At 46.3% G+C, this 27,951-nt stretch overlaps 1 protein-coding gene across 4 annotated transcripts; it reads right to left on the reverse strand.

The window, feature by feature from the left end:
• Nucleotides 1-1,617: 1,617 nt before the first annotated feature.
• Nucleotides 1,618-27,937, reverse strand: LOC127624656 (growth hormone receptor-like). Of its 4 annotated transcripts, none has more exons than XM_052099473.1 (9): nt 27,662-27,937; nt 16,806-16,877; nt 11,341-11,476; nt 10,923-11,101; nt 10,509-10,693; nt 4,816-4,957; nt 4,630-4,720; nt 3,214-3,283; nt 1,618-3,118 (listed from the first exon to the last, which is right to left on the reverse strand). In XM_052099473.1, the coding sequence occupies exons 2-9, from the start codon at nt 16,867-16,869 to the stop codon at nt 2,246-2,248; spliced, it is 1,740 nt and encodes a 579-aa protein (XP_051955433.1). In that variant the 5' UTR covers nt 16,870-16,877; nt 27,662-27,937; the 3' UTR covers nt 1,618-2,245. The 4 variants fall into 4 exon arrangements, with proteins under 4 accessions (XP_051955433.1, XP_051955436.1, XP_051955435.1 ...); XM_052099476.1 differs by lacking the exon at nt 27,662-27,937 and adding an exon at nt 26,231-26,274; XM_052099475.1 differs by lacking the exon at nt 27,662-27,937 and adding an exon at nt 24,685-24,743.
• Between the last annotated feature and the right edge of the window lie 14 nt (nt 27,938-27,951).

The raw sequence follows: 27,951 nt of genomic DNA on the forward strand, positions 1-27,951 counted from the left end.
AGCTTGTTCAGAATGACCAGTTGTAGCGAAAATAAAAATGGACTTGGTGTGAACAGGACTTTACTCATGTTAAATGATGAGATGAGAGAATCTCATAAAAATCTCCACTTTCAATTCCACATTTTTGGGGGAATTCGCATTCGTCTTGCGTATCACCACCTACTGGTAAAGGCTGGTCAAAGGTGGAGATTTATAGTAAAAAAAGGAATAAAATATTTATCTGTTTCTAATCCACATTTATCATATAACTTTTGAAGACATGGATTAAACCACTGGAGTTATATGGATTAATTTTACCCTGCCTTTATATGCATTTTGGAGCTTCAAAGTTTTTGTCACCATTCAATGCAAGTGACTTACAGAGCTGAGATGTTCTTCTGTAAATCCTTGTTTGTGTTCTACAGAAGAAAGAAAGTCACACACATCTAGAATGGCATGATGTGAGTAAATGAGAGAATTTAAATTTTTAGGTGAACTGTTCCTGTCCTTAAAACACCTAAAACATCTCACTCAGTCCTACAATACACCGCTAGAGGGCAGCAAAACATTCAAAAAAGTCTGTCATTCAAAACATAAACTGAAGTCAATATCTTTTATAAATAAATTTTACCTCATATTTGTGTCTCACCTTCAGTTAACTGCTTCTCCTTGTTCTGGGCGAGTTTTAGAAGTCTGCTGGTCTCGTCTAGTTTTATTTCAAGAGCGTTATTTTCCCCTTTCATCGCCGTTATTTTCTTCAACACAAATCAGTAAATTACCTCAACATTAGCGCGCTCGTAGACCATAACAACACTACGGTCCTCAGAGGGCCTATTTCTTAATATTCTTAATATCTGAAGTATACATTTAAAGTCCTTACATGCTCCAGTTGGATGAAATCTTTAATTATTTTATCCAAGTCTACTGCAGTGAGCTTTTTCATGTTGGCTAATGTCTAACTGGGCAACAAGTGATAAAATAAGCGAGGTTTAAACTTGACTTTCAAGAAGAAGAAAAAAGTAATAACAACGTATATAATTTATTACGGTATGTTTGTTTCAAATACCAACACCTGGAAAGGAGCCGGTGGGTGGAGGGGTGACCAGATTAAACGTTGAATGAACTGACAGGACTTTTCTTCGAAAATGTAAGCACGTGATCTCTGTTAAGACGTGTGGCCGCGCTGTGGTAAACGATCTAATAATGGGAGTTTTCATTTCATTTTTTATTTATTTATTTTTTTCATTTTATTGTTTATTTTTACAGGGACAATGCACAATTAAAAGTAATTGCACCAGAATTAGCTAATAGCTAGTTTACATCTGCTGTCCCTGGGCAGGTAAACAAATAAAATAACATACATTACATATACCCCACATAAAACATCACAATACATACATGTACAGAATATAAAATTTAAAACCATAATATAAAACAGATAATGTACAACACAATCATTAGTGGTTGCAGATCTGTTGTGATAGTAGCCAGTACTTAAGCTTATTTTTAAAAATTAAGAAGCTATTGAGGCTTCGAATGTTTGTAGGTAGGGAATTCCACAACCCCACTACTCTAACTGAAAAAGCTTTTTGCCCAAAGGCTGTTTTTCTGTACTGCGTTGTGGCAGGACATAGAGTACAAACCAAGTATTTCAGAGTTCATCGCTGCCGTTTATTTAGAAAAGTCTTGTACATTATAAAGACACATTATAGCTTATAACGTCCCATTTCATACAATGTATGTTACACAACAATGAACCATGGCGCAAACACATCACTAAGTGGTCATGGCTTGTCATGATAAGAAGATGACAGTATTTATTTGACAGCATTTTGACTTTTACACAGACATAATGGTTAGTTCGAGGGAAACATATTTTCCAATGGTATAGATTATATAATTCCATATTATGGTTAATATAAGAAGCCAAATCATACCAATGAAGCTTTTAGGCATATCTCTTAAGTGGCTGCATGAAATCTAAACTGTTATCGTTTTAAAACAGTAAACAATGTGCATGTTATTATGGAAGCAGCATCAGGAGAATAAAATGTACTCCAAGCCATATATAACCATTTATTAGCTTGCCAAGAGATTTGTGTCATTTTCTTGTCCATTTGAGAGGCCCAACTGGCATTGTTTCAAGCTACTATTTGACACGCCCTCATGGATCACACATCGTGTAGGGTGTTGACTAACCGTGTCAGATATCTCACAATGAGCAAACATATTCCTAATCTGTGACACATTCTGAGAAACTCCACTTTTAGTTAAGGTTATCTAGTAACTCAGGAGTCAAGTATCCTTCAGGAGTGGGCCAAGTCTTTAGCACTGCTTTTGCTTGTGGGGCTATTTGTGTATTTGGTTTCAAGAGGAGACTGTTTTTCCAATCCACCCCATCCACCATGGTGTACTCGGGACTGGTAGGCTTTGCAAGAATGGGAAATGCTGTGGACAGAGGTGAAGTGACTGTTTCAGTGCTCATGTTTTTAAGTTCTCTGAATGCACTGTGTTGTTCTTGACTTTGTTCTGTGAAGGTAGAATAGTCTGTTGTAGGTTGGCTGTGTTGGGCACTGATTACACTGGCAACAAGCACAGAGGTGTAGTCTCTTTCACCAGGGAACACCACCAACCGCTGGAGTTCTTTCCTCTTATTGTTCTCATTATCTTTAAGAGCCTCATTATGACAGGTGGTGTTGCAAAGTATTCCTTGGTCCTCGGGAGAGAGTATTACTGCACCACGCTGCGTAACGTCACTGACCTGTGAGTATAGGTTGTTAGTCCAGGTCATGTCTTGTGGAACGATAGCCACAGGCTGTGGTGTACCAGAAGGAGCACGAGACAGAGGGAGGAAACCATCATGTTCACTGACTGAAAAGTGATGAAGCTCTGTTTGATCATGATCTGACAGGTCTGGGTCACAACAGCTAGCCCGACCAGAGTCATCATCCCTGAAACCACTTGACATTTGCGGGGAGTCAGTGACCGGAGAGTTGGCAATTAGGAGCTCCTCCTGACACTCGTGTGGTTCCTCAATGTCCACCTCTATAAACTCGACCCATGGATCATTGCTATACAGTTCCGGACGCAAGCCTGTGTGGGTGCCTAAGATTGATGTGAATTTACTCAGTTTGCCTTTCTGTGTAGGAACAAATGGATAGAAAAGCTTTCATTTATAGAAAAGAAAGAAACACTTACAATAGAAGTACAAAAAACAGGTGTGTGGTGAAATACCTGTAAAAGCATTGGGTCAATCCCTTTGATTTTTGGTCCAGGGACAGGTGGAAGTAAAATCACCATTAGTCTAGAATTAATCACATTGAAGTCAAAGCTTTGCTGTTTTAGTCAGGTAAAAGATTTTAATTACACCACAAAAAAAGCACAAATATCGATTATTTTCCTTTATATTTTAATCACATTGCTTAGAGAAATATATTTTCACATGTTAAAATCCATTTCATAAAATGTAATAGATTTTACAACAGCATCAGCACGGATAATAACAAAATAAAAGTCAGATATTGTACAGATATTTCACAGCATTCACTGAGCCAGTTTACCTGCACACCAATAAGCTGACTACTCCAAAAAATCAGTTTATTGAAGAAATCAGTTTACAAGTCATTTGAAATAATCATGTTAGTCTCCGCTTTTGATGTCAAACTGTGAAGAGGCATGCATACAGCACGTGTGCCCATTGCATATGTTGATAAGAACGGCAGAAAAATCTATGCATCAATCTTATTCTAACACCATTTATGACCGTATACCAATAAAGGAACACCATTTAATGCATTTACATGACCACACACATTCTCGGCTTTTAAGTATAATCGGTGTAAGAACATGCACTCACACAACTGGCATTTCTTTGATTTGTTACAATGCTCAATGTTTCAAAACATTGTAAATAAAAAAATCTGGGCACGACTGGATCATTCCTAAAGGGAATTCTGTAATTGGCACTTTTCATGATTTGTTAATTGTGGCAGACATAATTATAATCTTGATTATTTATATTTATTTCTTTTTGCTTAATTGTGCAGTGCTAATATAGTTTATTTATTCTAAATACAGTACTGTGCAAAAGTTCGGTAAAGTTTTATAGGATTTCAAAAATATTGCCATGAATACTTTTTATTTATAAATGAACTTCATAGAACAATCTTGTGTCTTGGTAAGAGACTGATGTTGAGATGCGGACTCTGTGAGAGCCATATAGTACCTACCAGGGCCGTTTCTAAGCATAGGCGAACCTGCTGCGGGGCACCAAAGAGGAGGCCACCACCATGCATGCCAATAACAACCCCCAACAGGGGTGCCAACAGGAATCTCGCCTGGGGCACTAGAATGGTCAGAAATGGCCCTGATACCTGTTGTTGCAGGACTCCTTGTTCTACTTCTATTCTATTTGCAAAAGGAATGTATGGACATCTAAAATTGATATTTCCTTTTAGCATTCTAAAGCATATGTAAAATATAAAGTATAAATATAGGAACAAATATAAATTAACCATCTTAAGACAAATGTTTTTGTGAAAAATCTAATGTGCAAAAGACTATTGCACTGTACTGTGTTTTGATACATTCCAAAAACATTTGTGCTGGCAGACTGTATAATCGGGTAGATATAAGAGAGTTGATACTTACTTTTGTTGACATGAAACTACAACAAGCATCAAGATAATCCCAATACCAACAGCAGCAAAGATAAGAACAGCTGTAATGGGAACTCTTGATTCTGAAATTGAAATAGGACATTCAAAACATCACTGAACAAATCAATTAATTTCATTCTAAAACCCACAGACTGGTAGATGTCATCTTAAATCAGACCTTTGTCAGGAATGAGTAAGAAGATGGAGTCACTGAAGTCACCAAATTTGTAGCCTCTCATTTTCGATCTCACTCTGACCTCATATTCAGTGTTGCTGCGCAGACCGTAGAGATACGCAAGTGTTTCTTTACCATTCTCTAGCTGTAGAGAGATTAACAAGATTAAAGTACATCATGGGGAGCATAACACTCCAACCTTGAAGATACTGTAATTAGACTTTGCTCTGGTGAATCAAATCTAATGGCTCATAAGCTTTCTCAGCAATTACTTGATATAAAGCTTAAAAAGAGCTCCATAAGAAGCACATCTGACTTAGCGTCTGTTCCTAACTTGCAGAGAATAGAGTATGGATGCACTGATATGTAAATAATACATTTGGAGACTTAAAGGGATCCCAAAATGGAAAATGTTCTCATCATTTATTGCCATCCCAGATGTGTATGACTTTCTTCTGCAGAACACAAACAAAGGTTTTTAGAAGAACATCTCAGCTCTGTTTGTCCTCACAATGCAAATGAATGGTTGCCAGAACACAGAAGGTCCAAAAAGGACATAAAGTAAGTGTAACGATTACCCTGTCTTGTCTCACTGTTGCCCTCTTGTTTTCCATCTTGTCACTTTTGCACTTCTTAGTTTTCACTTTAGTCCCTTATTTAACTCCATAGTCCACCCTGTCTCGTTTCACTGTTGCCCTCTTGTTTACCATTGTTGTCACTTTTGCACTTCTTAGTTTTCACTTTAGTCCCTTATGTAATTCCATAGTCCTTGTTAGCGTTCGTGTTCACTGTTCATTGTTTACACCTGCCCTTGTTAATTTGCCTTTGGTTTCTGTTAATCACCTTGTTATCTTGTTTGAGTTCTGTTCTTTCATTGGCCACCTATCCCATGTTTGTGTATTTATACCCGTGTCTTTGTTCTGTCTTTGTCGATCGTCGTTTGATGTTAAACCTGGTGTGTCTTTCCCTTTCGAGTTCCCAGTTCATGTCTACCTTGATCTGCTTACCCAGTTTATGTTTCTTTTCCCCATCGTGGGTTGTTACTTTGTGTTTTGCCCTGTTTAGTCATTCAAATAAAGTTCAACTGCGTTTGGATCCGCATCTCCTCGTCTGCCTCGTTAATCAAGCGTAACAGAACGATCGACCACCCATGGATCCAGCAGTTATACGGGCCAACTGCCGGTTGCTCAACCTTAGACAAGAAGGCCGCCCTGTTGAAGACCACATCAGCGACTTCCTCGGCTGGCGAAGTTCACGGACTTCCGGACTCAGCCCTGGTGGTTTTCTTCAGGGACACGTTACACGGTTCGCTCAGGGAGCGTCTACCGCCGGCAACGCTTGGGTGGACTCTCCACGACTTCCTGGAGGCGACCTTACTGGTCTGCGGCTCACCCTACACCGTGGTCTTCGCCGAGGAGGATTCCACCTCTCTCCCCACTGTGGTGACTCCCCAGTCGTCCTTGGCGCTTCCTGTCACGCCAGCCCCACCTGTCAGCGAGCCCGTCCCCACGCCAGTTGCCTTCCACGACAACGGCCCACTGCGTCTGCTCGGAGGAGGGAGAGAAGACGGGCTTCCACCTCCCGGCCCGCGCCTGCCACGGTGAGCGAGCTAGAGCCCACGCATGTCACGGTGAGCGAGCTAGAGCCCACGCATGTCACCGTGAGCGAGCCCGAATCCTCGTCAACCACGGTAACCCAGCCAGAGCCTGTAGCCTCAGACGTCAGTGAGCCAGTGCCGCTAGCCTCAACCGTCAATGAGCCAGTGCCGCAAGCCTCGACCGTCCCTGAGCCAGCGCCTGTAGCCTCGACCGTCCCTGAGCCAGCGCCTGTAGCCTCGACCGTCCCTGAGCCAGCGCCTGTAGCCTCGACCGTCCCTGAGCCAGCCCCTGTGGCCTCGACCGTCCAAGAGCCAGTGCCAGTAGCCATGACCGTCCAAGAGCCAGTGCCCAAAGCCACGACCGTGCAAGAGCCAGTGCCAGTAGCCGTGACCGTCCAAGAGCCAGTGCCAGTAGCCGTGACCGTCCAAGAGCCAGTGCCAGAAGCCTTGACCGTCCAAGAGCCAGTGCCAGTAGCCATGACCATCCAAGAGCCAGTGCCAGTGCCAATGGCCGTGACCGTCCAAGAGCCAGCGCCTCTCGAGCCCCCTAGGGTTCCGCCTCCCAAGTCTCTCAAGTCTCTCGAGTCTTCCAGGGCTCCTCCTCCCGAGCTTTCCAGAGCTCCGCCTTCCGAGTTTCCCGAGCTTTCCAGAGCTCCGCCTTCCGAGCTTTCCAGAGCTCCGCCTTCCGAGCTTTCCAGAGCTCCGCCTTCCGAGCTTTCCAGGGCTCCGGCTTCCAAGTTTCCCGAGCTTTCCAGAGCTCCGCCTTCCGAGTTTCCCGAGCTTTCTGGAGCTCCGCCTTCCGAGTTTCCCGAGCTTTCCAGAGCTCCGCCTCCCGAGCTTTCCAGAGCTCCACCTCTCAAGCCTCTCGAGCCTTCCAGGGCTCCGTCTCTCAAGCCTCCCGAGCTTTCCAGAGCTCCGCCCTCCGAGCTTCCCAGAGCTCCACCTCTTAAGCCTCTCGAGCCTCCTAGGGCTCCGCCTCTCAAGTCTCTCGAGTCTTCCAGGGCTCTGCCTCTCAAGCCTCCCGAGCTTTCCAGAGCTCCGCCCTCCGAGCTTCCCAGAGCTCCACTTCTTAAGCCTCTCGAGCCTTCCGGGGCTCCGCCTCTCAAGCCTCTCGAGCCTTCCAGGGCTCCGCCTCTCGAGCCTCCCAGGGCTCCGCCTCTCAAGCCTCTCGAGCCTCCCAGGGCTCCGCCCCTCAAGCCTCTCGAGCCTCCCAGGGCTCCGCCTCTCGAGCCTCCCAGGGCTCCGCCCCTCAAGCCTCTCGAGCCTCCCAGGGCTCCGCCCCTCAAGCCTCTCGAGCCTCCCAGGGCTCCGCCCCTCAAGCCTCTCGAGCCTTCCAGGGCTCCACCCCTCAAGCCTCTCGAGCCTTCCAGGGCTCCGCCTCTCGAGCCTACCATGGCTCCGCCCCTCAAGCCTCTCAAGCCTTCCAGGGCTCCGCCCCTCAAGCCTCTCGAGCCTTCCAGGGCACCGCCCCTCAAGCCTCTCGAGCCTTCCAGGGCTCCGCCTCTCAAGCCTCTCGAGCCTTCCAGGGCTCTGCCTCTCAAGCCCCTCGAGCTTCCCAGGGCTCCACCCTTCAAGCCTCTCGAGCCATCCACGGCTCTGCCTTCCGAGCCTCCTCCAGAGCCTCCTACGGCTCCGCCTCCAGAGCCTCCTGCGGCTCCGTCTCCTGAGCCTTCCTTGGCTCCGTCTCCTGTGCCTTCCTCAGCTCCGTCCCCAGAGCCTTCCAGGCCTCCGCCTCAAGAACTGCCTACGGCGCCACCGCCCTCAGCTCCGCCTCCTGAGCCTCCAGAGCCTCCCTCTGCTCCGCCTCCTGAGCTTTCCAGGGCTTCGCCCCCCGAGCCTCCTACGGCTCCGCCTCCAGAGCCTCCAGAGCCTTCTAGGGCTCTGCCTCTAGAGCATCCTACGGCGCCACCTCCCTCGGCTCCACCTCCAGAGCCTTCCAGGCCTCCGCCTCTAGAACCTCCTTCGGCTCCGCCTCCTGAGCCTCCCTCAGCTCCACCTTCTGAGCCTTCTACGCCATCGCCTCCCCCGGCTCCACCTCCCGAGCCTCCCTCGGCTCCGTCTCCCGAGCCTTCCACGGCGCCGCCTCCCAAGCCTTCTACTGCTCCGCCCCCAGGGTCTCCTGCGGCCCTGCCTATGCCTCCTGCGGCGCCGCCACCCAAGTCTTCGACTGCCCCGCCTCAGAGGTCCTCCTTGGCTCTGCCTCACGCGGCTCCACCAGCTCCCCCAGTGGCCACACCTCCCAGGTTCCCTGAACCAGCCCTTGCCCTGTGGTCATCTCCCAGGTCCCCTGAACCGGCCATTGGCCCACGACCACCTCCCAGGCCACCGAAGCCGGCCTCTATCCTGTGGCCTCCTCCCAGGCCTCCTGACCCGGTCCCTGTCTTGTGGCCTCCTCCCAGGGCTTCTGACCCTGTTCCCGTCCTGTGGCCTCCACCCAGGCCTCCTGCCCCTGTTCCCGTCCTGAGTCCTCTCTCCTGGCCTCCTGACCCAGTCCCTACCCAGTGGATGTCCACCAGGCCACCTGACCCTGGTCCCTTGACACACCCCCATAGACTGCTTGCCTGCCCTCTCGGCCTCCATGGTCTACCTGTCTACCCTCTCCACCTCCCTGGACTGCCTAATGGCCCCCGTGGACTGTCGCAGTGCCCCTTGTACCCCCGTGAACTGTCTCTGTGTGTTTGCCCCTGGTGCCCTCATTTTGTTTTTTCTTTGTGGGTCTTTTTGTCTTTTGTGTTTTTTTTGTTGTTTTGGATCGTCTGGTATCCGATCCTTAAGGGGGCTATGTAACGATTACCCTGTCTTGTCTCACTGTTGCCCTCTTGTTTTCCATCTTGTCACTTTTGCACTTCTTAGTTTTCACTTTAGTCCCTTATTTAACTCCATAGTCCACCCTGTCTCGTTTCACTGTTGCCCTCTTGTTTTCCATCTTGTCACTTTTGCACTTCTTAGTTTTCACTTTAGTCCCTTATGTAATTCCATAGTCCTTGTTAGCGTTCGTGTTCACTGTTCATTGTTTACACTTGCCCTTGTTAATTTGCCTTTGGTTTCTGTTAATCACCTTGTTATCTTGTTTGAGTTCTGTTCTTTCATTGGCCACCTATCCCATGTTTGTGTATTTATACCCCGTGTCTTTGTTCTGTCTTTGTCGATCGTCGTTTGATGTTAAACCTGGTGTGTCTTTCCCTTTCGTGTTCCCAGTTCATGTCTACCTTGATCTGCTTACCCAGTTTATGTTTCTTTTCCCCATCGTGGGTTGTTACTTTGTGTTTTGCCCTGTTTAGTCATTCAAATAAAGTTCAACTGCGTTTGGATCCGCATCTCCTCGTCTGCCTCGTTAATCAAGAGTAACAGTAAGTTTCTCACCCACACCTATCATATAGTTTCAGAAGATATGGATTTAAAAACTGTAGACTTTGGATTACTTAAATAGGACCTATTATGCCAAATTCACATTTACATGGTGTTTGTACATAAATGTGAGTCGGCAGTGTGTGTACTCAACCACCCAACAATGTTAAAAGTCCACTCACTCCTCTTTCTTATATTTCTATTAATCAAAAACATGACTGGTACGGACTCCACCCATCGCCTTTCCGAATGTGCTTGTTAGCTGATTCCACGGCTAATGCAGCTAAAGTTACCATTGTCTCTGATTGTTTTCACGGAGACCAGAGCTATGTCGGGGGCGGGGAGCAGCAGCTCATTTGCATTTAAATAGACACACATGAAAACAGCTTGTTTTTGATTCCAACCAAAAAAAATAAGCATTTACAACATGGTATAATAAATGATCTGTGGGGTATTTTGAACTGAAACTTCACAGACACATTCTGAGGACACTTGAAATTATATTACATCTTGTAAAAAGGGGTATAATAGGTCTCCTTTAAATGCTGCCTTTATGTCCTTTTTAGACCTTCTGATTTCGGGTCACTGTTCACTTGCATTGTGAGGACAAACAGAGCTGAGATATACTTCTAAAAATCTTCAGAGATGGCATGAGGGTGAGTAAATGATGAGAGAATTAAAATTTTTAGGTGAACTATTCCTTTAAGACTGGTATGGCACAGTTTTTTTGAAAACATTGCATGAGACTCACTGAGTTCCACTGTTCTGAACCCTTTTCTCTGTACTGTGTCTGATACACCAACAATATCCATCCTGTCTTCACATTCTCTGCTGCAGAGGGGGGTGGCTCCCAGCTCACAACCACATCACAGATTATCCCAGATGAGCCCATACTCAAAAGAGTCCAGTTGAGTCCCACAGGTGGGTCTGGAAACACTAAGAAAATAATGAACAGCAATGAGTAAACAGTTATAACTGGCTTGCCTGTCAAGGCAAATATTCTGCAGCCTATATGACATCAAAACAGTAATTTATTTATCTGTGATAAGGAAATAAGCCTGGTGTGAATGTTTATGGTTATTAGCGTGTCATTGTGTAGTTGACCTGTGCTTGAAATCATGCCAAGAAAGTCAGATAGTTAGAGTTTGTTTACAACATATCTTACCAATGTCTTCCACATTGAAGGACATTTCATCGTACACAATATCAAGAGAGCGTGAACGTAGTTGGATCCCATAAGGGTACCATATAATGGTATTGCTGGAATTGAAGTAACACTCGTTTTTCCTCGACGAGCTATAATTTGGACATTCACTCCATTTTCTCTCGCTTTTCCTGGAATCCCTGCAGGGAAGGGAGAACATTGCTAATAATGAACACAGAGGATCATTTGTCTGTCCAAGCACTAAGCTCTTTTTTACACTGCTTTGATTTCTGCCAAGCAAAATGTCCTAGTTATGGCCTAGAGCAGAAATCTGTTTCTCAGAATTATCTTTGCTTACAGGTGCAAGAGAATTGTGTTATCAAATAAGACTAATCATGCAGTGTCTTTAATTTTGTGTTTGTGTTCCTACAGTATTTACTTTTCTAACATGTAGAAAAGTCTTAAATCTCCAGGTTCTGTGAGATTCTGGAGAGATCCAGGCTCCCACTGGCAATGAAAAGTAATTAGTTCTCGAGAAAAGCAGCCAGTCAGGTGAGGCAGAACGGTAGTGTGGCCTGCAAGAAAGAAAAAAATACTGACAATCTTGCTGATATTGAGCATACTTGCTTTAAGGGTTTTTTTTCCAAGAAGTCTGATGGACCAGAAAAAAATAACAGGAATGTCAAGTTTTTAATTAGACTAAATTAATACATGTTCCATTTCACATTTATACTACATTTACAGCAAGGCAAAGAGAAAGAATCCAGTTAGCAGGATAATAGAAGATTGGTAACCCAATGAGTGCTGCATTATATGAAATATATTAATTTGTCTAAATTTGTCTAAACTGAATATTGCAGTTCTATGTTCTAATACTTTGTAACAATTCATAAATGACAATAAATACAGATTCATCTATGCTATTCAGGCACAGCTGATAATAACCAAATCTTTGGCAGCTATTATAATATTCTAAAAAAGTCAAACAAATTCTGTGAATGCCCTTTGGTTTAAACAACCTTAGGACTAACAGGATGTAACATAAATCCCAGTTGAGCCATAGCTGTGAGGCTGTCAGCTGTGTTTTCCTGGAAATGTGTGCAGGCATTTTTCACATGTAGAAGCACTTGAGTGGCAGTATGTGGTTACTACATTCAGTCTCTTTGAACGGCGCTCCCTTGATCTAATCAGTTAGCATTTTAGACAGCAATACTAATAAAAGTGTAATTGATTATTTGAACAAACAGCAAATGTAAACATAGTTCCCATTGATAAGATTCATCAATGTGGTTTGCTGTGTAAGACCCACAGAAGTTTTATTCATTGGCAACTATACTGTAGATCTTACACTTTCAGTCTGGTCAGATAATGGACACTGGAATTTGTGGAAGGTGTTTTTAAGCTAATTCTCCATTGTCTCCAATTCTCTCATTCCGGAAAAAAATAGATAAAGATTACAGAGAAATGATCATTAAGAGCCATGGTAATGATATTTGGAGGAAGCATGCAACACTAGCTTGGTTTATGATCTGGGATTGTTTGTGCATGTCTTTTTGAGTTTTTGATTTTCCCAATTACCATTTAGTAACATACTAAATAACTTACATAAGAGCAAAAATAGCTTATGTAAAATATCTGCAATAATGTTCTCTCATGTTTGTGAGTTTAATTTAGGTTTGCACTTTGTATAACATTGCATTTAACAAATTACTCAATTAAAGAAAAAATAAATATATATATATATATATACATTAAAAATGAAACAAATTGGTAATTTTTTTTAGGACTGAAATAGTTGTTCGTAAACTAATAATGAACTACCTTATTAAGGATATGAATCAGAGATGTACTTCCACTGAAATTTGTTCCCATAGAAACTGATGTATAGCACACTTGCACATTAATGTAGTGAATCAAAACATCGATTTCACAGCAACATGGACTCCCTCCCACTTACTGCAACCCACTTTCTCTCTGTTAGAAAACAAATGCTAAAAGCACTTATTTAGAAATGAAAGCATTTGGGAATGGGCTTGTGAAGAATTGGAATGTCACAGGGTGAAGGATGAAAGAAATTTGCATTGTGCAGTGCACATCTCTTCTGAAAGGAATCTGCTTTTTGTTTAGTAACAGATTTCTTAACTACGTGGAGAATGTCATGTTTACTGTTGTAACCTCCGTTCCCCGAGGGAAGGAACGAGACGTTGTGTCGAATGAAGTGACACAAGGGGTCTTCCTGGGACGCACCTCTGAACTTGAGAAAAGGCAGATGTCAAGTTGGCAGACAGAATTTGCATGCCCCGCCCCAGACATACGGGTATAAAGGGAAGGATTTTGCCATGAGAAGCCGAAAATAAGGTACGGCCGTTTACAGTGGTAGGTCTGCTGTGGCAGGAGGGACACAACGTCTCGTTCCTTCCCTCGGGGAACGTAGGTTACAACAGTAACCATGACGTTCCCCTTCTGTCACTCACTCGACATTGTGTCGAATGAAGTGACACAAGGGGTCCCATATAAAAATGCCACTCACTGACCGTGTTACGTGAACTGTCGAGACAGGTGCAAGCAGGCTACTGCATGCTAGAGGCAACTGTGTCGACTGCACGTAACCCTGACCAACGCCCCCAAAGAGATGTCACATACAGACCTTAGGTTCCCCGCACCCCTGAGGGGTGGGACAGGAGCTACATGACTAGCATGGGAGCAAGCCTGGCAGCCGCGGCCTTCTCTCTCACTATGTCTCTCACATAGGACGTGAAGTGGCTGGGGCTATCTTAACGCTATGAAATGCGTCAGGGAAGGCGGTCTTTCCTGGTCCTATTCTTTTAGGGGGAAAAGACCCTGCGGAGGCCACATCCTGCCCAGTCTAGGGGGAGGTTACATGTGGCAAATACACCATGAGGGTTGTGAAGCCGTACGTGGGAAATGGCGTGGTGGTAGGTCCAGCCTAATGAGGGGGGACTCTACAAGCATGGCGACAGGGGAAACACGGGTCCACTGACAGGGGGACCGTACCGCGGGAAATAAATCAAGGGGAGTTTGCCTGAAAAGGGAACTAAGCCCGTGGAGCCCGACCCCAGTACAGAGCACCTGTGACTTGTAGTGGGTCTGGACGTGAAAGGGAGGACCTTGTACCGATATGCCTGGCCGTCGAACGCGAACCGTAAGAAGGGTCAGTGTCGAGGCAGAATGGAGACGTGGAAGTATGCGTCCTTTAGGTCTACCGCCGCGAACCAATCTAGCTGTCGAACGCAGGTAAGAATCTGTTTCTGCGTGAGCATTTTGAACGGGAGTCTGTGTAAGGCCCGGTTGAGAACTCGCAGGTCCAACATTGGTCACAACCTGCCGCTTTTTTTGGGTATGATGAAGAGCTGTAGAAACCCTTCTCCATCTCGGCTGGAGGGATCGCATCCTTGAGGAGCAAGGTCGTGATCTCTGCTCGTAAGGCGCTGGCTTTCTCGCCACGCACGGGGAGCAGGTAATAGCACATCGGGAGTTAGAAGAGCGTCCCGAGGCTTGGGTGCTGAGAAAAGGCTCAAAGCACTTACCTTGCTCCGCGCACCCGGCAGGGGGCGGGTTACAGACTGAGGAAGAGGTCCTAGAGAGGCATCTTTGTAACTCGTCAGCGCTGGCCTGCCAGGGCCGGGACTGTAGAGTTTTGGGGCCAGGGTGCTGTGAGAACGGCACGCACCAGCTGGAGGAAATTGATCTTTTATTGAGAATGTGGGTACCTCAGTCCGAAGGCGTTGCGGCAAATGAAAGTAATGAAAACAAGGATTCTCCTCCCAGCCCTCCACCGGAGGATGAAGTGGTCTTGGTACCAGCTCCGGAGCAAACATCTGACTGCCTGGGTCGCCCGTCTCAGGAGTGCTTCAGAGCTTTCCTGGTCCTGTAAGGGGTCCTGGAGACGGGGGGCGTACGCTGCCTGCGAGGTGCTCGACGCTGGGGCTGAGAGCTGGGCCCAGGTTGAGGCGGAGCTGTCTGTTGTTCGGTTGCAGGGGGACGCACTCGGCGAGCAGGCGGGGCATGCTGGTTGGGTGGCACCACGGCATGATGTGAGAACTCGCCTCCGTCTGCTTCTTCACCGCTGAGAACTGCTGGGCGAAGTCAGCCAAAGAGGTCGAGCTGGGAGACAGGGGCATTGAGAAATCGTGACTTGTCAACGTCGCGCATCTCGACCATGTTCACTCAGAGGTGGCGCTCCTGGACCATGAGGGTGGCCATCGCCCACCCGAGTACCTGCGCTGTGACCTTCGTGGCTCTGAGAGCGAGGTCGGTGGCAGAGCGCAGTTCCTGCAGTACGTCGGGGTCGGAACTACCCAGGTGCATATCTTTAAGTGCCTTGGCTTGATGGACCTGCAGGAGAGCCATGGCATGCAGGGCGGAGTCGGCCTGTCCGGTGGCGCTGTAGGCTTTGGAGGTCAATGATGACGTCATCCTACAGGCTCTGGAGGGGAGAACCGGCGGTCCCGCCAGGTGGCAGCATTCTCGGGACACAGGTGGATCGCAACCACCCTATCCACCTGGGGGACTTCCGTGTACCTGTGAACCGCCCCGGAGGGGCACAGTCGTCAAGCCACGAAGGCTGTGGGGAGGACGGAGGGTTCCAGTCCAAGCCCACGCTCAAGGCAGCCCGGGCAAGCATGTCGGCCATCTGCGCATCAGCCTCAGACTGGGTGAGCTGGCCCGAAGGCGGGAGCCCAGTCGAGACTTCTGCGTCAGATGTCTGGACACTCTCCGATGCAGCGGCGATGTCATCATCTAAGTCCAGGAAGACGAGGGGGACGGCTGAAGTGGCATTCACCTTGAGGAAGGAGAGCCACGACCGCAACGCTGCCATGGTCATGTTCTCGCAATGAGTACATGAACCATCCACGAACGCCGCCTCAGTGTGATCGCTGCCCAGGCACATAAGGCAGCGTCTATGGCCGTTGGTCTTGGAGGACAGGAACAAAACCGGGGCGGAAAGGCATCTTGAAAAAGACGCGTCCTGTAAAGGTCATTCAATGCCGCTGTGTATTGCTCTTTTGTGAGTGGAAAACTCAAACTCTTTTAGAGAAATCAAAACTCTTTTAGGAGGAGAACTCTCTTTTAACAGTGAAAAGCACTAGTGAAAAGCCAGGTGCGTAGACTGCACAGCATGCAGAGAGCGAGAACATCAGCTGGAAATGCGCCGTAAATCCAACAGCAATGCTTCTCGCTGACAGAGGTGAGTGAAACAGTTGTGAACTTCAGCTTGCTGTTGCACAACCGTTCGGCTCCGAAGAAAAATTCTAACTGGCACTCGCTGCCCCGCTTCCCTTTATACCCGTATGTCTGGGGCAGGGCAAAGCTAATTCTGTCTGCCAACTTGACATTGGCCTTTTCTCAGGTTCAGAGTTATGTTTGGCATCCCAGGAAGACCCCTTGTGTCACTTCATTCGACACAATGTCGAGTGAGTGACAGAAGGGGAACATATCTTAACAGGTTTATCTACAGATTCTTTGAAGCCTACATCATGAGTCCTTTTATTGAAATGCATTTTATTTCTTATATAAAAGGCAACCTGTTTGTAGTGGATTTTGGCACTAAAAGTTAAATACAATATGCTTATATTGAAGGGGGTAAAACAAATGTGTCCACTTTTTATGTAAATAAGTATAGAGAACATGCTGAAAGGCCATTAAGGTTGAATGCAAACCCTTGTGGACGTCCGGACTGGGCTCTCTGAGCATTTCCAGAAAGCCAAGGAGCTCCTGCAGTGTTTCTCACAGCAATCAATGCATTTTTCCCTCATTATTCAAACAAGGTGGAGCAGTGAAAACATCCTGTTATTGTTTAGCTACATTCTAGTACAACAAGCTCTTTGGAGACTTTGGGTTAGTGCAAGATGACCGTATATACAGTATATAAAAACCACAAACCTTGCACTGTTTGTATGGCCCCAGCATTGATGAACAAGATACAGATGAAAAGGACAGTGTCCATGGTAAAGTCTGTGTGAAGACGAAAATATATACACAAATATGAAATCTGTTAACAGAAAACATTATGAGTAATAGAAAAAGTTCCAAATCAGGTCATTTGTTTTAGATCAGGGGTTTTCAAAGTGTGGGGCGCGCCTCCCCTTGGGGGTGCTAGATCATGTCAGGGGAGTTACAGAGTGGTAAAAAAAATTATTAAATAATTAATATGCATATATATATATATATATATATATATATATATATATATATATATATATATATATATATATATATACACTCACCTAAAGGATTATTAGGAACACCATACTAATACTGTGTTTGACCCCTTTCGCCTTCAGAACTGCCTTAATTCTACGTGGCATTGATTCAACAAGGTGCTGAAAGCATTCTTTAGAAATGTTGGCCCATATTGATAGGATAGCATCTTGCAGTTGATGGAGATTTGTGGGATGCACATCCAGGGCACGAAGCTCCTGTTCCACCACATCCCAAAGATGCTCTATTGGGTTGAGATCTAGTGACTGTGGGGGCCATTTTAGTACAGTGAACTCATTGTCATGTTCAAGAAACCAATTTGAAATGATTCGAGCTTTGTGACATGGTGCATTATCCTGCTGGAAGTAGCCATCAGAGGATGGGTACATGGTGGCCATAAAGGCATGGACATGGTCAGAAACAATGCTCAGGTAGGCCGTGGCATTTAAACGATGCCCAATTGGCACTAAGGGGCCTAAAGTGTGCCAAGAAAACATCCCCCACACCATTACACCACCACCACCAGCCTGCACAGTGGTAACAAGGCATGATGGATCCATGTTCTCATTCTGTTTACGCCAAATTCTGACTCGACCATCTGAATGTCTCAACAGAAATCGAGACTCATCAGACCAGGCAGCATTTTTCCAGTCTTCAACTGTCCAATTTTGGTGAGCTTTTGCAAATTGTAGCCTCTTTTTCCTATTTGTAGTGGAGATGAGTGGTACCCGGTGGGGTCTTCTGCTGTTGTAGCCCATCCGCCTCAAGGTTGTGCGTGTTGTGGCTTCACAAATGCTTTGCTGCATACCTCGGTTGTAACGAGTGGTTATTTCAGGCAAAGTTGCTCTTCTATCAGCTTGAATCAGTCAGCCCATTCTCCTCTGACCTCTAGCATCAACAAGGCATTTTCAGCCCACAGGACTGCCGCATACTGGATGTTTTTCCCTTTTCACACCATTCTTTGTAAACCCTAGAAATGGTTGTGCGTGAAAATCCCAGTAACTGAGCAGATTGTGAAATACTCAGACCGCCCGCCTGGCACCAACAACCATGTCACGCTCAAAATTGCTTAAATCACCTTTCTTTCCCATTCTGACATTCAGTTTGGAGTTCAGGAGATTGTCTTGACCAGGACCACACCCCTAAATGCATTGAAGCATCTGCCATGTGATTGGTTGATTAGATAATTGCATTAATGAGAAATTGAACAGGTGTTCCTAATAATCCTTTAGGTGAGTGTATATATATATATATATATATATATATATATATATATATATATATATATATTGAGTTTAAATATTATATTATATTTAAAATATTATTTTAAAATTTCTGAAAATAATAGGCAAAAATAAATAAATATATATATATATATATATATATATATATATATATATATATATATATATATATATATATATATATATATATCTCTATATCTATATCTATATATATATATCAAGAATTTTTGTGAAGATTCTTGATAATTGTCAATCCCGCCAATAAAGCAGACGTGACGTATTAGTCTGTGATTACAATGGAGCGGTTTCAGAGACCAGAATTAAAATCCTTCAGTTTCAGGGGTCAAACCCAAAAGACGACGATACGATGAGCAGTATTTTAGTTTAGGATTTACATTGACAGGATCAGATGATGCACCACAACCTTTCTGTGTCGTTTGTCAGGAGATTTTAAGTAATGACAGTATGCAACCTGCTAAACTCTGCAGACACCTTGACACCAAGCATGCTGAGGTAGCGGGAAAACCTCCTGAGTTTTTCCAAAGAAAACTTCAAGCTTTTCAAAGTCAGAAAAAAAAAAGTTGTCGGAGAATTTGTCAAATTAAATGTAAAGGCCACTGAAGCTCAATATCACATTGCGCTACATATTGCCAAGGCGGAAAAAGCACATAACATCGGAAAGACATTGAATCTGCAGGCAGCCAAAGATATGTGTTCCTTGATGGTAGGAGAGGCAGCGGCTTCTAAGCTTGATTCTATTCCACTCTCTGACAACACAGTGGGTCGGCGCATCTCTGACATGGGACAGGATGTGAAAGGGCAAGTTTTTGACAGCATCAGGCACAGCCCATTTTTTGCCCTCCAGATCAACGAATCCACTTATGTAGCAAGCTGCACACAGCTGTTAACATATGCGAGGCATGTGAAAAACATGGACATTCAAGAAGAGTTTCTGTTCAGTAGTCCTTTGTCCACACACACACCTCCTCTCTGTTACAGATCTTCTGGTTTGACTGAGATGGACTGCAATTGGAATTTCAAATTATGTTATTTTTTTTATCTAGGAACTAGCATTGTTTTTGTTGCATTTTTTCTCCACCATTGTAAATATTATACAATATAAAAAGTTGTATATTCAATGTCATATTTCAGTAATAACTTCTGCACTTTTCTTGTTAAACAATACATTATAAAAATGATTGAAAAATGAAAAATGGTTCAGACGTTGTCAAGCGGATGCCTTCCGCAAATCTGCCCCATTCCTGCCCGAAGTTCACAACATTTACACAATTGGTATTACACAATTACTATTATCAGTGAAAACAGAAGGGTTATTTATTTATTTTTGAGCAAACACTTAATTATAATTGAAACTTGAAACCATTTATTTTATTGAAGTATGTGTAAAAAAAAGTCTTCCTTTTGAAAATAAAATAAATAGAAAAAATAAGAAAGCTAACAGAATTATTGTGGCAGCGGGGGCGTGGTCAAGCGCCCGTCCGAGAGAGAAAAGCGGTAAGGGCGCTCACACCTGGGCTAAATTATGTCTAACACCTGTCTCTAATTGCAGTAGAGTGAGGAGAGCGGTTTAAAAAGCCAGCAGCCACAGAGGAGGGGAAGACGGAACAACAAACTCAGCGTTTGAAGTCCCTGCTGTGTTCTACATGATTGCAAATACTGTCATTAAAAAAAAGAGAATTAAAATCTTACCGTGCCCCGAAGACCTGTTTCCTGTCCTCCATCATTTAAAGAGTGCTACACTGGTGCCGAAACCCGGGATCGTTATTAGGAAACACCTGCCGTCAAAGGATGGAACAGAATCGCCCCGTAGAGTCCTCCCAGCTGGCGGAAGTCCTCCAGTCCCTCGCCACACTCCATCAGAGCCACCAACAATCCCTGCTTGAGCTCCGGCAAGACCAGGACCGTCGCTTCTTTGAGATCATGCGGGCTCAAGCAGAGGACCGGCTTGCCATCCGGAGCCTCCTCAGCCAGGAGGCCGCTCCAGCCGCAGCCGCGACCCCGGACACCCGCGCCACGTTGCCCCCACCCGCGTTGCAGAAGATGGGTCGGCAGATGACCCAGAAGCGTTTGTCGACCTATTCGAACGCACGGCGGAAATTTGGGGGTGGCCCCAAGACCAGTGGGCAGCCCGTCTAGTCCCTCTTCTGTCCGGGAAGCACAACTCGCGGCCCAACAACTGCCGGCAACAAGCCTCCTGGCCTACCACGACCTGAGGAAAGCCATCCTGCAACGGGTTGGTCGGAGCCCGGAGGAAAGTCGCCAGCTCTTCCGGGCCCTGAAGCTCGATAAGTCCGACCGCCCGTTTGCGTTCAGCTCAGCGGCTCCGTGATGCCTGTCGGAGGTGGCTGCTCGCGCGGGACCGCGGCGTCGAGGAACTAATCGACCAGGTGGTACTGGAGCAGTTTGTTCAGCGTCTGCCCGGAAGACGGCCGAGTGGGTCCAGTGCCACCGCCCGGCGTCGCTGGAGGAAGCCGTCCAACTCGCTGGAGGACCACATGGCGGCGATTCCCAGGGCGGATGAGCCTTCTCTGTCTGTCTCCCCTTCCCCTGTGTCTTCCCCTGTTTTTTTCCCTCCCCTCTTCCCTCTCGCTCTGCTCTCTCCCCAGGGTCCGTTCCTGCCCCCGCAGGCGCTGAGCGTTTGCGCCCAGCTCCCGGCCTTGGGAACACCCGCCAAGCCCTTCCCCATCCTTCAGCCGCTCTCCTCCTCAGGTGGGGGCACCCGCCAGCACGGGTGCGGCCGCAGCGCCTGGGCCGGTCTGCTGGAGGTGCGGAGACCCGGACCACTTCCGGGATCAGTGTCCGCTGATGGAAATAGGGGCAGTGGTGCGGGTCTCCGATGTTCCGCAGGCTGCCCCGATCGGGCTGGAGCGTGCAGATTCGGTAAGAATCCAGGGGGTACATACCAAGCTTTGTTGGATACCGGCTGTAACCAGACCACCATCCACCAACGCTTGGTTCAACCCGGGCTTTGGGCTCAGCTAAACTGGTGAGGGTAAGGTGTGTGCACGGGATGTTCACAAATATGCCGTGGTGACTCTGGCGATCAAATTCAGGGGAGAAAAACATAGTGTAGAGGCAGCGGTTAGTTCCGCCTCACCCATCCGCTAATTTTGGGTACGGATTGGCCGAATTTTAGAAAGTTATTGGAGGGAGTTTGTGCGGATGGGTCCTGCGTGAAAGTGAAGGGGTGTGTGATGTGCGATGCTTTGGCGGGAGGCGGAGCCAGGGCCGTCCTCTGCTGCTCCGAGTGACGTGGGAAGGGGCGAGGTGGGCGCTCCTCCTCTCCGGGAATTCTCGGAGGGGACTTCCCCTTGGAGCAGTCGCGGGATGAAACCCTTAAGCACGCCTTTGACCAAGCGAGTAATCGATGGTCAACATCTCCGGCCGGGTGTCGCCGTTTCATACCGTATTTTTCACTTATTAAAGATCGGTTATACAGGGTGACGCAGGACGCCCAAACAAAGGAGGAAGTAACCCAATTATTGATTCCACGGAGCCGCCGGAAATGGTTTTCCAGGCGGCTCACCATAATCCCATGGCCGGTCACCTAGGGGAACGGAAAACACTTCTCCGTCTAATAGCCCGTTTCTATTGGCCGGGCATTGGCGGTGACGTCCGCAGGTGGTGTGCGGCGTGCGTGAATGTCAGTTGGTAAACCCACCGGCCACCCCAAAAGCGCCATTGCGCCCTCTACCGTTAATCGAGGTCCCCTTCGAAAGAATTGGAATGGACCTCGTCGGGCCATTAGAACGGTCAGCACGCGGACATCGCTTCATGTTAGTCCTAGTGGATTACGCGACGCGATATCCGGAAGCAGTGCCTCTGAGCAACATCTCCGCACGTAGTGTTGCAGGGGCACTCTTCAAGATAATCTCCCGGTGGGGATTCCCAAGGAAATCCTCACCGATCAAGGCACGACTTTTATGTCACGGACACTGCGCTGAACTTTACGAGCTCTTGGGCATCAAATCGATTCAGCACTAGCGTTTACCATCCTCAGACAGATGGCCTAGTGGAACGATTTAATAAAACGCTCAAGAACATGATTCAGTAAATTCGTACCACGATGACGCTAGGAATTGGGATAAGTGGCTAGACCCCTGTTATTTGCAGTACGAGAGGTCCGCAAGCCTCCACCGGGTTCTCCCGTTTGAGCTGCTGTACGGGCGACGCCCGCGGTGTCCTTGGCGTCATCCGCGAAGCATGGGAGGAGGGACCTTCTAATAGTAAAAATGAAATTCAGTTCGTTCTTGATCTTAGAGCAAAACTCCACACACTGGGGCGGCTAACACAGGAAAATTTGCTCCAAGCTCAAGAACGCCAACGCCGGCTGTATGACAGGGGTGCTCGGCTAAGGAATTTGCACCGGAGATAAGGTACTCGTATTACTCCCAACATCAAGCTCTAAATTACTCGCCAGGTGGCAAGGACCCTTTGAGGTCACCACGACGAGTGGGGATCTCGATTATGAGGTTAAACGTGCCGATAGAGGGCGTGCGTCAAATTTATCACCTCAACCTCCTGAAATTGTGGAGGGAGGAGGCGGCCTCTGTGACGTTAGCCACGGTAGTTCGGAGAGGGCGGAGCTCGGACCGGAGATAAATAAAAATTACAATCTCGACACTCCGGTTACTTGTGGGGACCAACTCTCACCGCGGCAGCTCACAGAGGTTTCGAATTACAAAGGGAATTTGCAGATGTATTCTCCCTCTACCGGGCCGCTACAAACCTCATACAGCACCACATCGAGACCGAGCCGGGCGCGGTGGTGCGTTGCCGCTCTATCGCCTACCGAACATAGAAAGAAAATAGTCCGGGAAGAATTAAAGGCCATGCTGGATATGGGCGTAATAGAGGAATCCCACAGTGATTGGTCCAGCCCGGTTGTTCTTGTCCCCAAGAGTGATGGGTCTGTTCGATTCTGTGTGGATTACAGAAAAGTCAACGCTGTGTCTAAATTTGACGCGTACCCAATGCCCCGTGTTGATGAACTGCTCGATCGGTTAGGTACTGCTCGATTTTATTCGACCTTGGATTTAACAAAGGGTTATTGGCAGATCCCCTTGACACCAATGTCCCGTGAGAAAACCGCCTTCACCACGCCGTTTGGATTACACCAATTTGTGACGCTTCCTTTCGGTTTGTTTGGGGCACCAGCCACGTTTCAGCGACTCATGGATCGGATCCTCAGACCGCACACAGCGTCGCCGCTGCCTATTTAGATGACATTATCATTTATAGCAATGATTGGCAGCGGCACATGCAACATCTGAGGGCCGCCCTGAGATCGCTGCGGCGGCGGGCTCACAGCAAACCCCAAGAAGTGCTTGCGGTTGGGCGTGTGGAGGTACGGTATCTGGGGTTCCACTTGGGTCATGGCCAGCTGCGTCCCCAAATTGACAAGACCGTGGCGATTGCGACTTGCCCTAGACCTAAGACCAAAAAGGGGGTGAGGCAGTTCCTGGGGCTGGCTGGCTATTACAGAAGATTTGTGCCTAATTATTCGGACGTCACCAGCCCGCTGACTGACCTCACTAAAAAGGGGCTCCAGATCCGGTCCAATGGTCAGAGCAGTGCCAACAGGCGTTCACGCAGATTAAAGCTGCACTTTGTGGGGGCCGCTTTTGCATGCACCTGACTTCTCTCTCCCTTTTTATTACAGACGGACGCTTCAGACAGAGGGCTGGGGGCGTACTCTCGCAGCTGGTGGAGGGAGAGGAGCCCGGTGCTGTACATCAGCCGGAAGCTCTCCTTAAGGGAGACTAAGTACAGCACCGTGGAGAAGGAGTGTCTGGCCATCAAGTGGGCGGTCCTCACCCTCCGGTACTACCTGCTGGGGCGGGCCTTCACCCTCTGCTCGGATCATGCCCCACTGCAGTGGCTCCACCGCATGAAGGATACTAACGCCCGGATCACCCGTTGGTATCTGGCCCTCCAGCCTTTTAAGTTCAAGGTGGTCCACAGACCGGGGTGCAGATGGCTGCCGCCGACTTCCTCTCCAGAAATGGGGGAGTGGTAGGCAGGCGGATGACGCCCGGCCTGAGTCGGGCGGTGGGGGTATGTGGCAGCGGGCGTGGTCAAGCGCCCGTCCGAGAGAGAAGCGGTAGGCGCTCACACCTGGGCTAAATTATGTCTAACACCTGTCTCTAATTGCAGTAGAGTGAGGAGAGCGGTTTAAAAAGCCAGCAGCCACAGAGGAGGGGAAGACGGAACAACAAACTCAGCGTTTGAAGTCCCTGCTGTGTTCTACATGATTGCAAATACTGTCATTAAAAAAAAGAGAATTAAAATCTTACCGTGCCCCGAAGACCTGTTTCCTGTCCTCCATCATTTAAAGAGTGCTACAATTATAAACATGATAAAAAATAGCATGCAACTATAACATGTAATATAACTAAAGCATGTTAGTTTACATGTTAAAATGAACTACTAAATGAAAAATAACATCAGCTGTGTGAGCTTTTAAAGTAATGTCCTATTATTATTAACAGTTGATATACTGTAGGTGCGCAACAGCGAGGCCAGACTGCTTCTGTCTGTAACTTTAACTCAATGCTTCTCAACTGGTTTTGCTTCAGGACAGATTTTACATTGGAATTCAAGTGTCGACCTGCCATAGATTAAACATAACCTGTATTTAATGTATCCTGGGTTGCATTTCCATTTATGTTATATAGTTTTGTTCATGGTTTTCCAGTACAAGGACAAGCCTCAAGTGACATTATTTTTGTTGTTGATGTCAAAATCTACAGGAAGTTGTCTCTCCCCCTTTTAAAAATTTAAGAGCATATTTACTTATATGGGCCCATTATTATCCCATTTGTTACCTAATCTTAAATATTAATACACATATTACACAGAAGGAAAGTCTCCTCATTACCATGGTTAGGTCAGTGTGCTATAATAATAATAATAATAATAAATTAATGTATTTATGAAAAATAAATACTAGCTGAAACACATCTTGAAACTTTAACTACAACTGCCACTGTTGATGTAAAATGAGGTCTAATAGATTTTACCTTTAGATTATTTAATATGAAACTATAACATTTTGTTAAAATATAAAGTTACTTTTACTCATGTAAAATCTTGAAACAAATTTGTAAAGGTGATGGTGTGTAATATTTTATTTATTTATTTTTTGGCGCATAGCAGTGTTGCTCTTTTCCTCCTCAGTGCTGTTTGGCATGTCAGGGCTGCTACTGTTTGAGCGGTTCGAATTGACAATCTCCGTAACACTTTAAACTAGAAAAGTCTCGCTAGAATTGAAATTGGTTACAGTTTTGATGTCTGCACTCCGCAATATCGAGGGAAGCCCAGTTGTTGAACGCGCGCGGCAGAGAGAAGGGCGTTCTCTAGCGCGAGCTTGTTACACTCGCGAAAGTGCAGATGAGAAGTCTTTAGCTGTTTGCGAGATTATCATTAAATCTGCCTCGGCAGTCCTAAATAGTCGATCACTTGGGCGGCCACCGAAATATCTTCAATGGGAGAAGTTACCATGGCATTGTTATTTCCCTGCTGTCCGCGACCCAGTCCGAATAGACCAGTTGAGAAACACTGCTTTAACTCACACACACACTCATGTCAGACCCCCTCGCCTCGCTTCTCTCTGACATCTGCTGCATGTGTGTGTGTGGCGCAAATTGACAAGTCTGACAGACAGTCTAGAAGGAAAGGAGATGCGAACGCGCATGTCAGATTCTCCGTTCTGTAGCATTTTTTTCTCAATACCGTAGATAAGCAAATGTCATGTATTCAGGGAAAAAGCCAGCACCACTAGGCAAGCATGGTTTAATCTTATAGTTCCTTAAAAGAGTCAAGTAAGCTGATTAAACCCACCTCGTCTGCCTTCAGTCCCGACATGGGACTTAACTTTAGTCCTAAAGTCCAAAGGCTCTCGCAGCACAACCCCCCCGTCGAGCCACCCCCGTTGAGCCTTTGGACTTCCGTCGAGCGTTCTCCGTTAAGACTGCAACACTGCTGGCTCTGGCCTCAGTAAAACGGGTCGTTGACCTGCATGCACTATCAATTGACAATTAATGTCTGGAGTTCGGCCCTGATCTTTCAAAGGCCTTATTCCCTCCTCCATTTAATTCGGATTTGTTATGCCCTGTGTGGTTGCTACATGCATACGTTGAGCGTACATGCCAGTTCAGACTATCTGATAAGCTCTTTGTATGCTATGGAGCATGCACGAAAGGAATGTCCATCTCCAAGCCCAACAAGAGGGTCACTCACTGTGGCATACTCATGCTAGTCCATGTCCCACGAGACTGCGGTGTCATGTTGCGGCTTGATGGGATTCTGCTCTCCATATGCATTATTAAATGCAATGTCACTGAGTCATAAGGAAACGTCTCAGTTACGTACATAATCTTGGTTCCTTGGGACGAAGGCAACAAGACATTGCAAATACTAGCCACACTACAAGACTCAAGAGTTCTTGCGGTTCAAGCAATGCGCTCCTTGTTCTCAGTCAGAAATTCGGAGAAAATGGCACTTGCTTTTATAGCGGACAGCTTCGGGGCTCAAACAGAATAGCCAGTATTACATAGAATATTGGCGTTATTGTACAGAGGTTTCCACTAGGTCGTGTAAAAAGGCACTCCCATGTTTAATAAACGCAACGTCTCGTTCCCTTCCTCTCAGGGAACCGAGGCGTAAGTAACAGAGACATTCTCCAAAGTCAAAATGCATAATTAGAAAGTTGACATAAGTGCTGTGTGTTTGATATGATTTCCTGAAAGAGAAAGAGTGAGACGGAGAACTTATTGTTCGTCGTGACAGTTCAACTACTAACTTAAACAAACGTGTTTCAATCTAAACAGCTTTAACAGTAAGGGGCTGTTCACATCGAACGGGTTGTGGCGAACGTCCGGGCTGTTTCCCATATGTTTTTCTTTGTAAACATACGCTAAACTGGCGTCTTTTGGCCGTTGCAACGCGTCTCACTATTCTTCAGCTTTTTAGACAAAATAAAAGGTAAAAACGTATCTTCACATGTTAAAACACTTCTCTGGGTACCTGCGTTCGGTTCAATGCGTTGTACTGCGTTTTTTAGAGCATTCACAAGTTCGTTCTAAACGCCCCCTAAATCTGTTTGTTGAGGTACGAATGCTTCTGTTATGCCTTGGGAAAAAATCCATAGTCATATAAATATATCCTTGAACAGCAACGGATTCAATCATTATTGCACCGCTATTTGCAACCACGTCGAATAATGAATTCCACCATAACTGATTCCACGTTTGTCCAACTACATTAACTCACCTTTTCCAAAAGTAGGCTATGTTTCAGATTAGTAGATCCTGCGCTTAGATTAAAGTATTCCTCCTGGAACCTTGTGCTTCTCGCATGATATAATTCACAATGTGGTTACATTTCCGTAGATGTTCTAATTTATAAAAATATATCGTACATCCTGCCGCGACGCGTCCTGTGCTGATCCTATATCAAGACCTCTGCTGCTCTCACTATCCAGAACTACAACAGCATCTGATTCTATACTAGTTTTTTTTCTTCTTTTTCTCGAGGGCACATGCGAAGAAGGGCGTCACTTT

Source organism: Xyrauchen texanus, chromosome 31 (genome assembly GCF_025860055.1).
Source record: "Xyrauchen texanus isolate HMW12.3.18 chromosome 31, RBS_HiC_50CHRs, whole genome shotgun sequence".
In the NCBI taxonomy this organism is placed as follows: Eukaryota; Metazoa; Chordata; class Actinopteri; order Cypriniformes; family Catostomidae; genus Xyrauchen; species Xyrauchen texanus.